The following is an 18,858-nucleotide window of genomic DNA, read 5'->3' on the forward strand; positions in this document are numbered from 1 at the left end:
GTATCTCACGCGGTAATCAAGATACCAAGCTCGACATCGCCAACTTTATTATAATCGTGGCTACGGCGCGCGCGTGGCATTATTTCTTTTCTATATAACATTAGCTCGACAGCACATTAGCATCGTCGCCGTGTCTGATTTGACGATTTCTCCAGTGCGATCTCGCGCTGATAGAGAGACTGGTACTTTGCCAATGGCACGCGACAACAACAGAAGTTATGAAGAAATACATAGTTCAAGCAAATTTTGAAAAGGGAATGATAAATTTACTGCAATGGTACTATACTGAATAGATTGTGAGGTCTTAAAAATCGCCAAGGCAAATTAATAAAAAGAAAAAACATCAACTGAGTACTACTGCTGCCCTGGTCCCATCGAGTGAAGCACACTAGACTAATTTTGTTTTCATTAAGCCATTTGCCGTATGTATGTCAAAAGTGCTGAGCGTAATCAGCAGAGAAAGAGCTCGCCGGCATGGCTCTCTCGCTCTCTTTAAAGAGTCCTCAAGGGCTCCCTTTACTTCTAGCTTACTCTGGCCCTCTCTCCTCCCTCGTTCTCTGCTGGCTCGTTTCGTGAATCAAATAGCACAAGCAGGGGCAGCAGCGTAGCTTTGTAAATAACAACTAATTGCTTCCACACTTTACACAGCGGCCGCCGATTCAACGACCGGGATTGCAAGGGCTACGAGCGCAGTGACCGCTGCTGCTCCTCACTGCTGCCAGCAGTTCGCCACCCCGTCTGTGCTACCTGTATACCTACATGCGCACGCCACCGTAGCGAGGTGCGTACGGCAGCGTCATTAGCTGCTTTTACTCTCTCAACGTTGCTAAACGTTGATTGACTTTTACTTTCAATTTTCCGAGCGCGAGAACTCGACTTTAGGCAGGCTCGGCAAAGCAGGCGTGCTTCAAGTCTCGCCTCGCAAAAGTCGTATCGAAAAATGATCTTACAATTAGATACATGTGTCAGAAAGTGATTTTAAGCCTCGCTTCGTTCGAGCACTAGCCTTCGCGCTCAAATTACTGTCTCGCATTAGTATCCAAATGTACTATGTCATTATCAATGGATATCTATTGAACCGTTGCATTGAAACTTGATTGCATCCAGTTCACATTTCCCGATTAATTCTCATTATCAATGATGCGTTCTTAAGCAATTGGGACAATTTTTATAAAGACTGCAAAACTTTTCGATTCTTCAGTATTGATGTTGATATCGAGCTAGCTTTTCAATAAATAAACATGAAACATGTTCATGCATTAGCATCAAATTCTGCCTTAACGATAGTAAAATTGTCCGTTGTGTAAAAACGGCGCAAATAACCTGATCGGACGGCCGAAAGACAGTCATTATTTTCCAGACTTCTACACATTTCATATCGATGTTTTACGGATCTAATTGAATGTCTAGATAGCCATTCGTCAAAAACATTTTCAGTTCAATCGATGTAGTTTGGAGGAAGAGGTTTGACATACGAGATTCTCACATGTTCGTTTTTTGGCGTACAAACTGTTACAATTTTTATCGGGGGTGTGGCGGGTAACAGTGTTACTATGACACACCAATACGAGTTTGCGTCTTAATTTTGGCAAGACGCGCAAGATAGAGAAATAATGAAAATATTGAGAACACAACTAAACGAGGAGAAAGGACAAGTGCACTTTTTTTAATATTACTTTTATTTACTTCAGAGTATACAGTACGTGTTACATATACCTATAGGCACAAAAAAATCAACTTCAAAATCAGCCTTTCTGATTAAAGTTATAAAATAAGTGTGCTTATAAAAAAGAAGTCTCGCTTATTAACAGTATTAAAGACATTGCAAATGATAACGGCGTGTGTGTATACTGCATTGATAAAATATTTTTACGATCATCAAATATTAAAATAGTTAAAATAATATAATCTTAATGACATCCATAGTAAATATTAATTAATTCTTTAATTGCTCAATGAATTTAATACCCGTTTTGGTTTAAATTGTAAAAGATAATGGAACAATAGTAATACAATAAGATATATTCGAGCAGGTGACCGATAAATAGCCTCTCGGACAACGAGTGCCATTGTTCAGGACCGACTTATCAGAATTGTTGTTACAAGAACGAGGATTGGATAGAAGGTAGAGCAGAGAGGGAGAGGGAGAGGGAGAGAGAGAGAGAGAGAGAGAGAGGGATGAGTTTGTCGAATGAAAGCCGAGGAGGAAGAAGAGGGTGATGATGGAGAGAAGGAGAAGCAGGAAGGGGCGAAGCTGCTCAATCGAGGACACATCCGGACGCTCACGACGAAGCGACGGATTGCCGTCGGCATTTAATTGAATTCGCTTGTCGCTGCAAGATTCCGCGGTGGTGAAGAGAAGACTGATCTTAAAAGACGTTGGTCACTAGGGAAGAGCAAGAGAAGCATCCTGTATTGTGAACTAGTATTGTTTGCTTGGGCCACTGTGTCGGCGATCGTTAGCGTGTTTGGCCTGATGATATAATTGTGTACTTAGCTCTAGCGCTGGATGGACAAGTTGCTCCTCCGCCTTCGACCCCCGACCCCTCTTCGCTTCCATTGGATCACAACGTCGGCCCCTTTCTGGCTTTATGTATATGCTCCTCACCTCCGTGCAGCAGCATATCTCTGTTTGGCCAAACATCGCATCGCAAGCCTGTGTGATGTTGCTATTGCTGCCCTGTTAAGACTGTCTTAGACCTATAACTAATTCCGCTATTGAAAAACCATACCTATCGAACCTCCAACACCATTGATAATTAATAATGTTGTTACTGACAATTATTAATTTGTATTGTATATTTCGATGGCCACACATCCTATGTTTAGGTTTAAGTCGCCTGACTATACATTGATTCCGTCTACTTGTATTATTAAATGGCCGCATGGTTTAGATATTTAAAGCATTTCAAATTTTTATTCTAAGCTGGATTGCATCCACTTTTCATGTATTTTTCAAAGTATCATTTAATAACGATTAATATTACTTTGATGAGTAATAGCAAGAATAATATATTAAATTCGAAAATCCTTCATCATATCTATCCCCAATAATAATTGTTTCACGACGTTAAAAAAAGTAAGAGAAGACTGAATAATTTAAATGATTTATAAAAAACTTGATTCTGCGAAGTACAGTTCATTGAATATTCACGTTTTTTATTGTTGATAAATGATTAATGGATACAAAAAACGTCATTTAAAGAAATTATTTCTTAACATAGCAAATATTATTCTCACGAGTATAAATTGACAATGAAAAAAAGAAATTTAATATTGTAATGAATGAAAGAAAATATCTAGTAATAACTTTATCCAATTTTATTATTTGCTTTGGCGTATATGAATAGAGCTATCTGACGTCAACGTGAAAATAAAATAATTTTTATTTTGATATTGAAAAAAATTATTGAAGAACAAGTACAATATACAAGAACATGAGGTAAATTTTATAAAAAATGGCAACGAATCCGGAATAGACTTAGGTGTTACTGGTTGTGTACGGTTCAATAGTGTTTCAATAGTATAAACCTGTTTCAGGAATATAAACATATAAACTGTAGCTAAATGTACTTATTCAAAGCATATAAACTGCAACGAATTTCTGAAATTAGTAGTCACAACGTAAATAAGCAAACTTCGATCATTCGATCGTACCAATCAATAAAATTAGTAATAAATTAATAGTTAAAACTGTTTCACTACTAACAAACGCTACGCAAGTAAAGGGATGTATTTATTGAACAACATAGAGATGAATTGCAAACACGATGTGCATTAATATGTCGTGACTACCTCAAATAAACTTTCAATTTCAATCGCTCGTTGATAAAGAAAATCACTGCAAACTAAAATGTTTATGCCTCTTAACGAGCATAGTGTTTATACCAGATTTATTTTCTTAGAAAAAAAATTAAAATTTAGCTATAATTTTTATTTTTAAAAGTACAGTTACAGAAAATGGTTGATCAATGACCATCAATAACTATTAAATTTTTCTCTGTTCCATTAAATATTCGATGAGATATCGAGTTTGAACGGATTTTCTGTACAAAAAAAATAAATAAATTTTTCAAGAAAATTAAATTTAACAAAATTGCAATGATCATTTAATCTTATTGTTTTTTTGTGAATATTTGAACGGCCCTTTTATAAAAATGTTGGTTGTATTTTCTTTATTTTTATATTTTATTATTTTACAAAGTGTTTTTCTATTTTATTTCATATAGTACGACGTAACACCCTTTTTTACACAAAAGTACTAACACGAATGAGAGCAGAAACTTGAATTTTATGGTTTTTAATAATTTTTGTGGAATTTATTAAAAATGATAAAATATAGTATAAATGTAGATGTTTAAATACTGCGAGTCAAACAACGTCAACAATTATATTTTAATTTATATTATGCTCGAAATTGGTTAGAAATACTTAAAATGTGCAATTAAAATCTGTAACAGGTGTATTTTATATTAATATATCGAAAGAAACCTCATATCCACTAAATAGTTAACATTTCTTAATAGTTAATAATTAAAAAATAGGAAGAGCGGAAATGACTGAGAGAAGGACGAGAAAAGGATGATTACCACTTTTTTACAAAATTTTTAAAAGACGAAGAGCAGATGATGACAAACAACAGTTTTTTCTATACACGTGTTCGCACGTGTGTGTGGGTGTGAGTGCTTGGATAAAAACATATATTATAAATCCCTTATAATTGACAAGTAAAACCTGGTATAAACAGTATCAAAATTATTTAGCTCTATTATAAATTAAAATTATTAGCTCTATTTATATACGCGAAAGCAGGTAATAAAATTGAATAAAAAATTGATTCCAATAAAATTATGCGAAATTCCGGCATTAGAAACAATGGTGACAATGTCATTACATTGCCCATCTTAATAGTAGCTGTGCCGAGACACGCGTCGAGTCTTCTCTCATCTTGAGCCAAAAGAAAAAGAGAGTGAGAGAGAGCACAAAGCCGTGAAGCACCGAGATTAAGCTACCGCGACTTAATTCAATTGCGGCCTTCAAAATAAACCGTTGTGCCGAGAGGGAGGCAGAGGAGGGGATTGCATTAAAACGAGACTGATTATTCTATTTGCGAAAAATCCAGGATTTTAGCGAGGGATAGCGAACACGGACGCGCGCGAAGATTAACAGTGCCTCGGTGTAATTAATTTCGAGAGCGAGGATTTTTTATCGTCCAGCCGCTGTAAGTGCAGATGATTCACTTTCAAAAATGAACAAAAATATTTTTCCACGTACAGGTCTCCCAACGAATTCCGCGATGGAAAATGTATTTCAGAAGTTAAAATCGTCTCGTTAACCAAACAGAAACTTTCTTAATCAAGAACATCAGAATATCGTTTTTCATGGTATTTGAACGGTAAAACAGTAATATCTTCCATAATTAATCCATAATAAATCTTCGATTCTACTTAACTTCTCAAAAAAGCAAGTCCACTATACAATAAAAATAGATAAGCTTAAATCAATTTGTCTCGAATTTCGGATGTTTGAATCTGTGTATATCCAAAGTCGAAATTCAATAGAACATTCGAAATTGAATTCATCTCCGCGTCAATATCGCAATCTGCATCCTATATGCAAAGCATACCCTAAAGTATCTGTACCCAAATTCTGATCAAAAAATAAGATTTTTTTATTTTATAAAAATCTTTTAAAACATCATTACTTTAATCCATATTGTTTACAAAACCTGTTTTCTCAACTGCCAATTTTTCAACTTCAAATCAGTCTATGTGCATTAGAAATTAGTGAATCGAACTGAAATGTCGAATACAGCTAGACAAAGACGTTTTGAACAGACTGGCTTAATCACTTTTATAAATTTCATTAAAGATGTATTTCTATATCCATAAGTATACATAAAAATACTAATGCTTTCGATTTCACAAGAATTAAATGATGTCTTAATTCTTTTTAAGTATGTATTTGACAATTGAAAAAATCTAATTAAGTCGTTCTTTTAGTTTTTATTAGTTGTAGCTCACCAAATGTTTCAATTGGTCTAAATAATTGTAGCGTATACATAGGTTTTTCGAAAATTTTTTATTTTAACGAAAACAAGCACAATATATTGAAAGACTTTAATAATTATTATCAAAATTGTTTTGAAAATGAACATGTAACTTTACAAAATAAACAAAAATAAAAATGTCCATTAGATAAAAAATTACGTTTCAGTAGAAAAAGCCACCTTAATGGCTAGTTTCAATAAAAATTATGTCACTTGTCAATAAAAATCCGCTATGGATGATGCACTGGCGAGTCATTAAAAACGGGCAAGGCTTCGCGACGCAAAAACAAGATAAAGAATTACATCGGAAGCATTGGAGCTCGCATACTCGTATGCTAAGTTAAAAGGGAATGTAGGCCGCGTAGTGAAGTGAAAAATACAAAATGTCAAAATGCCCTTGGTTGTTTGCAACTGCGCAAGTTTCTTAAATCGAGATAGACAAAAGACGACGAGCGAAGCTATTCCCTTTCGCAGACCCGGCGCGCGAGAAAGAGACGACACTCGAATGAGAGTATTAATCTGGAGCATAAAGTAAGATAAGTGGGCTGGCCGAATATCTGGCTCCAAACTAATTCCAAGCCCTAATGGCTCTGCCAATAGCAATTTCTACGGGCCGCCGAATAGCACTGATCCCAAGAAGACCTTACGGCCGGAAAACTTTCTCTCCAGAACGCGAGTTATAGATATATAGGCCTCTTCCTGTCTTTCTCCTCCCTCTCACTCTTTCCTTCGCAGCGTATAACTTTAGTCGAGCAAGTCGCTGTAAAAATAACGAGCTCCAAATGAGCTTGCGTTATCCACTACTTCCGCACTCGAGAACATTCAGCTAGACGAGTTCCTAATAAAAGGTGATTCTCATTTGGGCCTGACAGATAAGTACAGCGCCTACGAGCTTTGATATATTGTGTATAACTATGCCTGTAGAATACGATACTCGTATTTTTCACTAAAACATTGATGCTATAATATGTTGCCTACTTGTGCTTCCTTTCGTGATAATTTTTTTTACAGTACTTTGGTTTTCGCTATTGTTTCTATAAAAAATTATCTAATGAATGATGATAGTTAATCCAGATATCTTTCGTGCTCACATTTGTTCGTACTCCACTTTTTAATTCAGAAAAAATATAACAAGGTAGATCAAGTTAAAGTTTTAAAACCGCATATTTCATTTTTCTTTTATTATTTTTATTACTTATTCGAACAGGAATGGACTAAACCTTAAATGAACGAATACAGGTTACTGAACTGCTTGAGCCACTATATCAAAAAGTTCTACTTAAGATGCTTATATTTATTTGATCGAAATTACAAATAATAGATCGTTGGAAATTTACAGTAATACTATTTACAATATTTATCTTGTAAAAATATCCGGAAATGCTCGGTAAACACTTGTATTTCCTTGTGTCGCATAAAGAGTTAAGGTACTATTTTAGAACTTGTGGAAATATTCACTTACTTCGCAAATTAAAAAAAATTAAAAATTTTATGAATAGAGCTCAGTGAATATCAAATTTTAATCATAGAATAAACAAGATTATTATCTTGTTGATTCAATCATTATAACGATTTGTCTTGAAAAAATTGGAAATGAGTGGAGAAGTGAACACTTATTTTATTAACTTCTTACATTTTCTCTAAAGAAATACTGATTATTGATAGTTTATTTATACACAATAGCTTAAATATTAAGTAAAAATGTAGCAATTTGCATCGCCCAAAATGCTACTTTCTAATAATTCATCTTTTGAGGACCAGAAAAAGGAGCAACAAACTTGAATGTCTTTACAATTTCTTATGCTTGTTTCACCTTTTATGTTTTATGACTTTTTGCCTTAATTCTAAATTCATTGGCAAAGTTCAGACATAAAAAAGCTCGTGGTGTTATGTTCCTTTTTAGGATCAATCTTGGTTTCCTTTATTTAACTTAATGACAGTAGGAAAACCTTTGTTATTTAAATCTTATTCAGTTTCACTATTGTCGTCATATATTAAGTTTAATTTCACACAGAGAATCCAGCAATCTTTTGCAGAAAAAGGAATCGTAACAGAGTGGCGGGCATTATGTTAGCTAAAAAACTCGATTCTAAACAGTACGACTCTGTCTGAGACAGTAGAAAGAGTTTTATCATAATAATAATTAATAACATTACGCATAATTTTTATTGGAACTTTCTGATAGTGGAGCATCCTTCTGTTAGTGGGCTTTATTACATTTATTAATCTCAAATTACAAAATAAGAAATCACCTGGATATAGTAAGATGTTTAGTGTCATAAACTTGAATTTATCTCAATCAAAATCATCAAACTCAATTGTTGTCATTTAAATACTTACAATTCAAAATAGTGTTCTAATCTTTCTAATACTCTACTATTATGATAAATGAAATAAATTTTACGTTTTATAGGAATAGATGTATCAATAATTTCCTACTCGCTCAGCTAAATATGCCATTACGTCAGCCGCATCTAATACATTTATATGGTTGATTTCGACTTGATAATATTAATTGTGGAATTATTAAAAGATCAACTATTTTTAATGGTTCTGAACTAACTATAATAAAATAAGAAAATTTTAAGAAAATAATAATGAAATTCCCATTATTAATTCAATGTTCTTTCTTAATATAATTAATATTACAGATAATTAGTATTACAGGCTTAATAACTTGTACTAATTTAATCAAAAATTTCAAAAATACTTATTAATTTTACTTAAAATAATTAAATATAAAGAAACTCTAGCAAGTGAAACTTACTATAAGTTAGGTAATTCAAACGTAGAAGTACTATGCGCAAACTGCTTTAAATATAAAAAATAAATTTTATAACGTATAATTCAAAAAATTACGAAAGTAACTATTAAATGAGTCGTCATATGATTAATTTGATGTTATCTAACCCGAAAGGTCGCGCTAAAACATTTCTTTTTTTGAGGTCTACGAAGTAGATCCAACGACAGTCAATTTGAAAAACGGCATTGCTACGTATCATGCGTAGCATGTACGAATAACTGAAAACATCATGTATGTAATATTTGGAGTATTATGCATTAATTCCATTTATCTGTATATGTAAGCAATAATTTTTTTTGTAACAATAGTTTTGTCAATTTCTCTCTTTATTTATTCACATAATTGCAATATAAAACAAAAGTATTATCAAACATTATTACAATTTTTACCTATGCTTCGTTATCAATTTGTGATACGGTCTCGTACATTAGGTACACTCGGATGACAAAAATAATTGAAGAGTAAAAGAGGGCGGTGCGAACTGTTCAATTACGTATTGTAGTTTTGTGTTTGAGTCGATTAAATGACGCGGATCCGCTAAAGGAAAATTCCAAACAATTTTTTATTTTATTTGTTTGAACAAAAAAATGACTGCTGCAAAACGGATTCCACTTTGAATCTTTGAAACTTCCATTACTTGATAGTTGAAACACAATGTCATATATAGCGACTATTTGAAACCTAAATACATTTCTAGATTCAATATAGTCCCATAGAGGGTCAAGTTTTATATAAAAAATACACGCACAGCGTGTTTTAATTGCTCACATATATAATGCAAGCCTTTTAAAGTTTAAGTAAGATCCTAGTATTCGTAGGTTATTTTAATTATTGACTTTGCAATAAGCGTCGCGGTCCAATGTTAAAAAAAGTTAGCTTGATACTAATGCAATTAACAATGTACAACAAAAAAAGAGAAAGAAATCGGAATTTGATGCTAAATAAATCACACGATCACTCGTATCACGAGACAAAGATAGCACTGGAATAAAAAGATCGTTAACACTGCAAGGAAGCTCAAGAGGTTGTTGTCTTTGGGCGCTATCAGAACGCATATATTATGTCGCTCAAAGAAAAGAGATGAAGAGAGAGAGAGAGAGAAAGAGAGAGAGAGAGAGGCAACTGTTAATAGCGTGTACAACAGCTATTAATAGCTATCGGCATACAAATAACGAGGAAAAGCTCGTGTGTGTAATAAAAAGAGAGCGATAAGGCAGCAGGCTCGCGTCAGCGCAGTCATAGCTATTATTATTTTTCGATATGCCTATGCATCTCGCTCATTCCATAAGAGCCTGCTGTATGTCGTGCAACGTCTTGCCCTTGGTTTCAGGGGTGATTTTCAGTAGGGCAGCGGTAACCGTCCAAGTAACGAGCATAAAGCCAAGGAAAGGCGGCGAGTGACCGTAACCCCAAGTCTCGGCGACCGTCAGATAGAGCTTGGTGCTGGCAGTGAACATGAGACCGCCATTCGTGATGACGAGACATACCCCAAGTGCCTTCACCTCCGGGGCGAACAGCTCGGAAATGAAAATGGTCTGAACGATGAGGAGACCGCAGTTGAAGGCAAATACCACAAGGAACACGGCGATCATTGGCAACAGCGAGTAACCCGACACGTTCAGCGTGGTGTATTCCTTGAAGTAAAAGTACAGACCGATCACGAGATTGCAGAGTCCCGCCGAGACTCCTGACATGGCGATCAAAGGCTTGCGGCCCCAGCGGTCGACGATGAAGGTGGTGAGGCCAACCGAGACCAGCTGCACCAGGCCATTAATCACGCTCGCCAAGTGATCCGACACGCCGGCGACCTGCAAGTCCTTGAAGATTTTTTGTCCGTAAGTGATCACGGCCGTATAACCGCCAAAATGATGGCTGAAAGAGAACAGTCCCACGATGAGAATGGCCCTGGCGGTGGCGCGACCGCTCAGCAGGGTCCACGCAGACGTTCTGGACTGGCTCTCGGCTAACTTGCGACTGCTCTTGAGTGAGCGTTCGATCGCCTCGATCTCGTCGCCCACCTCGCATTTGCCATGAAGCTTGACCAGCACTGCCTCCGCCTCGTCGTGCTGCTTGGCCATCAGCAGGTAGTACGGCGACTCGGGCATGAACCAGAACACCAGCTCGAACAGACTCACCAGCGCCAAGTTCAAGCAGGCGGTCTGGCGGATGCTCAGCGGTGTACCCACGGCGAAGCCCATCAGCATTCCCAAGTTGAACATTATTGTCACCAGCACGTTCGCCATGCCGCGACTCGAGTGCGAAGCCACTTCGCCCACGTAGATGCCGCACACGCAGTAGCCAATCCCCTGTGAGAGTCCCGCGGCAAAACGGGCCACGTACAGCACCTGTGCATTGCAATCACCTTTTATTGATTTTTTTTATCAATGCTTATACAACGGTGCTCTAGCTGAGATTCGTGCTACGCGGTTTCCTTAAAAATAGTCGCTTTAAGCTTCATACGCAGCTTATATTGGTAAGCTGATGAATCTACAATGTTGAATATAATAACTGAAGCTTCTAGGCTATACATGGAAATGTAAACATCAATATCGTGATTATCCACTATTGCATTAAAGCGAATATGTGTGTACAAATCATTAGCTTTTGTGAAATACAATCCTATTATACAATTATTATACAATTCGAAACTCTACTTTGTAAAAGTGAATGCATTTCTGATGTTAGTTTGAATAAATTATGTCTCCAAAGTTCTCAAGTTTTCATTACTTTGTCCAGAGAATAAAAACAAATGCACTATGTGATTTCTGAAATAAAAAATGAATAATGAAAACTGCTCGAAAATCATATCAGCATAACCTCTACTCAATTGGCTAATGATATAAATTAGTCTAGTCGCGAGTATTGCTGTTTGATTGTTGATAACTTAATTAAATTGAGTACTGAAAGTAACAAACTCATATCGTATGATGGACATACCTGATTTCAAACAACGAACGTACGTTGTTCCGTTTGTTAGCACGCCGATGAAATTAGCAAACTTCAAACAAACAGCGTTAATTTCGCTCGGAATTGTCGAAAATGCAAGACACGCCCCTAGTCCACTCTAGTTTTACGCGTAAGTTTAGACTGTGTATTCTGCAAGATAGATTTAAGCAGCACTATTTAGTTTTCCTTCACCGTGAAACCTTTTATTACTAAACAAGGGCTAGGAGATGTATCGATATAATTGAACGTCATTTTCACATTTTTCTAGGACAAAGACCGTATAACAAGTCAACATTTCATTTGCATGTAAACAAGAAAATTCAAGCTAAACTGCTTTGTGTGCGTGAAAAGCGAGGAATGCAGTAAGAGGGGAATGGCGCGGGGGCGGGGCAGGGGGGAGCGCAACACAACCTGATGTGCATTTATTTTAAGTAAATTGCTTTGTTCTATAGTGGAATAGAGCAGTTATTGTGCACAGTACGTACAAGTGCACCTGATGGAAACATAACTCTGCGTAATGTAGCGAAATTCTAAAATTTATTTTGAAATTACGATTATGGCCCAGCCCTTCTGTTTTTTATTGTTAGAAGACTGTACATTTATCAGAGTAATAACGAAGATTTTAAGCCATGGATGAGTATAACAGTACTTATTCTTGAATATTGCACCAAATGTTACACTCACTGAAAATGTTACTATAATATACTTAGAATCGAAAAACTTGCGATATTATTAGCAGCTTAGGTGTGATGAATAAATAACAGCAACTCTGATGCAAATTCTCAATGTAATACAGAAATCTCGTCACGCTCGTCCCAGCTAGATCATAAGTTACTTTTATCGTTCCATAAGACGGCCATGCCATGACATTGCAGTAAAGAACTACGAGACTACTTGACACTTTTACGCGTTGAAAGCATAGCTAAGCTTTTTTGGAATGCTCGCATCGTCGCGAACGAATAAAAGCAGACTCCGATTTCGATTCTGCGTTCGCTTGTGCCTCTTAAGTTAAATTTCAGAGAATTTCAAACTCGCGCTGAGACCCTTCACATTTCCTCCGAGCTTATCAATTTCAGGTTGAATCAGTGTCCTATTAGCGTATTTTTATACAACTTATAAGTGGATACCGAAACGATGGGAATATTCCTTATTCCGCGATTCATGCAAAATTATCATAATAATCCTATCTATATAATGAAATTAAATATCAATAAACATACAAGATATAATAATTCGAAGAAAAGAAGATTCCATGGAAATTCCGGTCCTGATGTATTTTTCAAAAGCTCATAAATATATCATAAAAACTGTTAACGCAACCGAAACTCCTCGAAGTAAATTTATTTGTAATTTACGTAATTACTTGGTAGGTTGTGTAATGCCGCTATAAAACTTATTTTATTTGTTCTCAGCATAACTACGCACAATAATTCCAAATGATACCGACTAAATTATGTTAATGAAACAAGTCATTAAGGGCTTTTCAAGCGAAACACGACTAAGCTATACAAAGCTAATTACCAAGCAAACAATTAAAGTTATGAAGTTTACCTCTGTTTCTTCGTCGTCGTGATTAAAACAAAATTGTATACATACATTTATTTTTTTAACTAAATTATCTCGAAATTTTCAACTATTTACCAAAGAAAAATATTTACTAAAAATCTAATACCTAATTTTGCATGTTACTATCTGAGCAACGACAGTGGTAAACAACGCTAGAGTTTCGTTAACGTTACATAACCTCGTTACGAACTTTTGATATACGATTTTTACGATTTCGCCCTCGTCATACTCGTAGCAAATCCAAAAACTTTCAGAGCCGAACAAACGACTTCTTCTGTCCCAAATTTCCTATTGTCTGCGTTATATTTACACAATTGGTTACATTGTAAATAGGATTTTACTGTCCAGTTGAAAAATTATCGATTCAGTTTCTTTGTTATGGACGGGAAATTGAAAAATCAATGCACGTATGATCAATACATCGGGAATATTTACTCTTCAGATGCTCGCAGTAATCATCCTCAGCTTATAGAACGCTCGGTTCGTGCTAGCTTGCCTTGATTTGTACTGTAATTATTGCACCCCATGGTCACGCAAAATCCCGCCGACGCTCTCGGTACACAATGTATTATTAACTGATATAATTTATCGCTTATTTGGTGAAACAACTATCTTTTATATAAAAAATTTAAACAAGCTAAATGTTTTAAAATACATTATTCAACGCATTTTTTTTTCAAAAATAACATCAATACAAGTAAAACAACGCTACTTTCGAAAAAAAAAGTTTAATTTCGTTATCTTTAACCACCCCAGTTTAAAATTAGTACTTGCCTTTGTAGGAAGTATAGCCAGATTTATATTACTATTTAATTACTTTTCATTTCGTATTTAATGTGAAAAAACGTAGCAATGTGTTTTTCTTTTTTTTTTTTTTTTTGATAGATAAGAAAATTAAAAAACTTGACAATATTTGTTTAAGTGATCTAGTACTAACATAAATGTTGTGTAAGTACTGGCTAGTTGACACAAACAATATATTAGATTGCACTAACATGTTACTTAAATTTAATATTTTTCTACGATAGATAACAGTATTCCCAAGTTGACATTTTTTGGTAAAATATTGCTTCAATCACATCAATATTGAAATCGAACTATTCTAGGAATAGAGGGTTTCGAATAAGCCCTCCCCCATTAAAGTCGGTTCAACCTTTCCACAACAACGCGTTAAAAAAATTCAGTTCGACTACACGACCACCTTTTTTAGAACCAAATTCCTGTTGAAGTCAAAAAAAGGACATATGCTTTGAAGCACATGCCTTATTTTTAAGCAGTACGTTACGAGTGAGTAAAAAATGGTATAACGAAGTTACAAGTAACGACGTCACTGTCCATCATTAAGAAAAATATGAAAATAATAAAACGAAATAATCATTTTCTAATTTGCCTATTATATCAACTGCCTATATTTTTTGTAAAAATTATATCATTTCGACGTAATCGGCCTTATTCTTTGCTAAAACCAAGCTAGTCACAACTTACCCAGATATTTTGAGCGGTAATCATAAGGGTCCAGCTAACGATCATTGGCAGACCGGTGATGAGGATAGTATTCTTCCTGCCTATGCGATCGACGATAACAGAATTCAAAGGCGGTGCAAGTGTTTGGCCAATGGCTATGATGGACATTAAGGTGGATACTTGAACGGATGTCAGCTCCAGTGGTGGCTCCGTCAGCTTGACGCTTGCTGGCGAATTCCAACCCATCGACGAACCAATGCAGAACATTAGAATAGAACCTATAAATTCATCGCAAAGACATGAATTTTTTCTAGGTTTCATATTATTTTTACCGTGCAATTGGTGTGAAACTGTAGTACACATCCACGAATATTCTTGTCAACTTTCTTTTTACCAGTAATTACCTTTTCAACGGAAAAAAATCTTTTCCAATACATCGAAAAGTGATATTTGTAGAATGGAAAAGGACATTATCATCGAAAATCGGAGCAACAGAACGAATGTCATTTATCGATTATGCAATCATGGAACGATAAAATGCAGCTCAAAATTTCTTCGAACAGTTTGTGTGCAAATAGCAACGCATTTGTATGCGCAGATTATTCAAAGCAGGCTTTTAAGTTTGCTTTTAGCGCTTTGTCGTTCGACTGTCAAAAATTATCTGACATTTTCAAAATTACCCTTTTGCAAGTTAAAAAAAAACCTAGACTACGAGATAATGCTCTCCTATATTGAATGCCATAAGGTGCGGTATTTTTGACGATGCTGACTCTGCGTTCGATAATTTTGAATTTGTAAGAGCAATCTCGTAATGAAATGAAATTGATGTAAGTGCTGCTTTTATATGTGTGCTTTTTTTCAAAATTAAATTAGTTTGCTCGTGTAACAGGTAAATATAACTCTGTAAGGTTATTAAGATAGCTTGGAATATTTACTTAAATTCTATTTAACTCGATTTGCTTACAAGCATATGACTTTTACCAGGCGGAAAATTTCTAAAATTAAATGTCAAACTGAAAATGATACTCGATTAAAGTAATCTTATGATTGACAAATAACGCGATTGTACAAAAGAAATGAACGTGGTCAAAAGAGAATTTCGTAGTCAGGTGGTATATAAGAGGTAGTACTGTGGAAGCACATAAAGATAATAGCCGAGCGCTTCGTGCAAGAATCGAAAGCTGGAAAGTTTGCAAGTCAAAAGGCAAGCATAAAGCACGAAGTAGAAGGCTTTTGTTGAGTTTCGTGAAGAGGTAGCTGCTGTAGGATGGAAGGAAGAAGTTGGCTTAGCTTACAGGCGAAGGTAGCCAAGTATTCCCAAGTTCTGTTTCCCTCCGGGCTCGCGTATTTTCCTTTTTCGGCCTCGCTACCCATGTCGCTTTCGTCACCTTGTTATATCGATTGGCCGCCACTGCTTCTAATTTATTGCGATTCTCACTGCAAAATAAACTTAGTCATCATTATCAATATCGAGTCGCAACCTTATAAAATAGGAAGAATCATTACTCTCGATTAACATTATCACTGAATCTGCTCACGTCGATCGTAAAAAATAGCAGTTTTTTCAACAAACATAAATATTAAATTATATATGCATATTAAATTCGATTTTGTTTAATTTATATCAATTTCATTAGATAACGAGCACAACTTATTAGAAAGAAACTTGCAGCTGGTATACACTTGAGTTTCTCGCGCGTTTCGAATAGGGGAAAGCAATGTGAAACTGCAATCAGAGCGGTTTGATTCGACTCCCTACCCCCTCCTCCCTCCTCCAAGTAAGACTCTTATAATTTTCTACACAGATTACCGTTAAGCTGGACCGAATGATTCAGCCGAGCCAAATTGAAATGCTCTCTCTCTCTCTCTAGTGTTCTGGTTCGCTTCCACGAAGTTTAAATGGTACCAAATATCTTTTCTGCATACGCAAATCCATCCACATCAATTTATTGCGTTATTTGAGCTCCATTTTAATTTTCCTTTATAAGCTGAGCTCATATAGAATCGTACGCAAAATTTAATGAGTTTTCAGAACTAAATAAGTTATGATATGCTCTATAGATGCGAAAGTTTAAAATAGAGTCCGTTTATTTTTGATCATACAAATATGGCTTCGTCCTTGACCAATTTATAATATTCGAGTAGACGAGCCCGTGCTCGATTTAAAAGTAGTTACATAATCATCATCGGATAAATGCAAAAACAATACTCACCGAAATAGCAGTTAACGTTAATTATAGATGGATGTACAATTTATGAACAATGCAGATTACAATTCAAAAAAGAAGACTATGAATAGAAAATAACATCTGGTAAGTATCACAATAGCTGCATCACTGAAAAACTGTATTAATTTTCGACAATGACATTTCCTGACTGAAACGTTGGAAAAATGAAGAATGATCACGCCGATAAGAAGAGACAACAATGCGCGCACATACACTCTCGCGCGCGGGGTAAGATGTTATAAATTTATTGAGATTCGTCAGAATGCATAGGCATATATACGCCGTGACGTGATGAGATGAAAAAGAGAAAATGTCGAGATAAAGTAGGCGCCGTGGCAGGCATAGCACGCGTATCGTGAGGAGCGGTGAAAGTTTAATTACCCGATTTGATATACGCGCCTCGTCTTCATTGATAAGCGCGAGAGGAGAGAGAAAGAAATTAATATAACCAGGGATTAGTTAAACTCGCGAATCTTGGCGCCACTTCGACGATGATAGAGGTTCAATATGGTTGAGAAATTTTCCCAGTGATCTTTGTTTAGACGAGGATATCGTTTATGTATCCCTGGCGCTATTTATGTTTCGTATCGTTACCGACGTTTCTATAATTTACTTCACACGTAAATAACCGAGCTAGACTGGTATGACTAAATTATGGGCTGCTTTATTTTTTGTTAGCGATACAATATTATTCGGTATTGGATCTCAGTTTTATCAGAAATTTGATGAACAATTTTAATTCATTTTTTCTCCAGAATAATGCACATGCACCTATTATGCGTAAACTACTATAATTTGTAATTAGCAATGTATTCAACATATGACAATATACGAAAGTAACTATAAAAGAAATTAATGCATGATTTTTTTTATATCATCTCGCTGTAAGTTATCAGATTTTAAGCCAACTCTCCTGTTTTAGATATACAAAAAGAGTGAAACCAATACGGAACTATTCGTAAAAGGGTATTAAATATATATAAGATGGTTCGGATTCCGCCTTAAAATGTAGGTCCAGTCATGATGCGTGTAAAACTTTATCCTCCTATACCATTTTAAAAAATGGTGGGGAAGATGAATTTACATATTCATGACTATAGGGAACCAAGACTAATGCATACAAGTACCTAGTTTATCTCTGCAGCGTTGCACGTGGAAGTAGTTTTTGAAGTTACAATAACAATATAATAAGTCGTGATATAAATTAGAAATCATCCTGTTTCATCATATTTAGCCTGTACACGATTAAGATTCTCTACTTAAGGATAAATTGGCCAAGAAGAAAATACTCATGTACAGAAACTGATCTATGTCTAAATTTAAAACATGAATCATAAATATGAATTGTAGAAATTATAATTAGAAGAATATTGTCAGTAAACGTATTATCTTGAGTAATATTATTTTTAACAAAGTGCAAAACTTTCCACAAAAACATTGATTTTAAGATAACGATGTTTTATATATACAAAAATTTTAAACATAATATACATTGATAACGTAAAACTTATCTCAAGTTGAATGATTAGTGTATAGTTTTATATATTATTCAAAAACTGATGAATAATAAATTTAGTTATAACTTTATGTACAAATTATAATTTTTACATTTGTTTTTAAATTAAAAAATGGACAGTTCGTGTATACGTCCATTTTCTTTTTGGTTAATTTCGCTTAATAATTAGAAAATTTAAATTGCGCACGGATTTTGAATACGCATACCTGCTACGGCAGTGCGACGCTATTGCATTATATTTTTGCTATAAAGCAGTGATGGTTATATGAATTTAAATCATTCTCGA

At 35.1% G+C, this 18,858-nt stretch overlaps 1 protein-coding gene across 1 annotated transcript; it reads right to left on the reverse strand.

Moving 5' to 3' along the window:
- Nucleotides 1-9,891: 9,891 nt before the first annotated feature.
- LOC131664772 (facilitated trehalose transporter Tret1-like) lies at nt 9,892-16,202 on the reverse strand. The gene is made up of 3 exons (XM_058936126.1): nt 16,124-16,202; nt 14,850-15,106; nt 9,892-11,197 (listed from the first exon to the last, which is right to left on the reverse strand). Exons 1-3 carry the CDS (start codon nt 16,200-16,202, stop codon nt 10,130-10,132), a joined length of 1,404 nt encoding a protein of 467 aa, XP_058792109.1. The 3' UTR covers nt 9,892-10,129.
- Between the last annotated feature and the right edge of the window lie 2,656 nt (nt 16,203-18,858).

This window comes from Phymastichus coffea, unplaced genomic scaffold, assembly GCF_024137745.1.
Source record: "Phymastichus coffea isolate CEN01 unplaced genomic scaffold, Cenicafe_Pcof_1.1 PCOF00045, whole genome shotgun sequence".
NCBI classification, from domain to species: Eukaryota; Metazoa; Arthropoda; class Insecta; order Hymenoptera; family Eulophidae; genus Phymastichus; species Phymastichus coffea.

Coding starts and splice junctions, on each gene's coding strand:
- LOC131664772 (XM_058936126.1), bottom strand. CDS start 16,202: ATGGGTAGCGAGGCCGAAAAAGGAAAATACGCGAGCCCGGAGGGAAAC. Junction 15,107..16,123: donor ATACTTGGCTACCTTCGCCT/GTAAGCTAAGCC, acceptor ATGAATTTATAG/GTTCTATTCTAATGTTCTGC. Junction 11,198..14,849: donor TTACCGCTCAAAATATCTGG/GTAAGTTGTGAC, acceptor TGCAATGCACAG/GTGCTGTACGTGGCCCGTTT.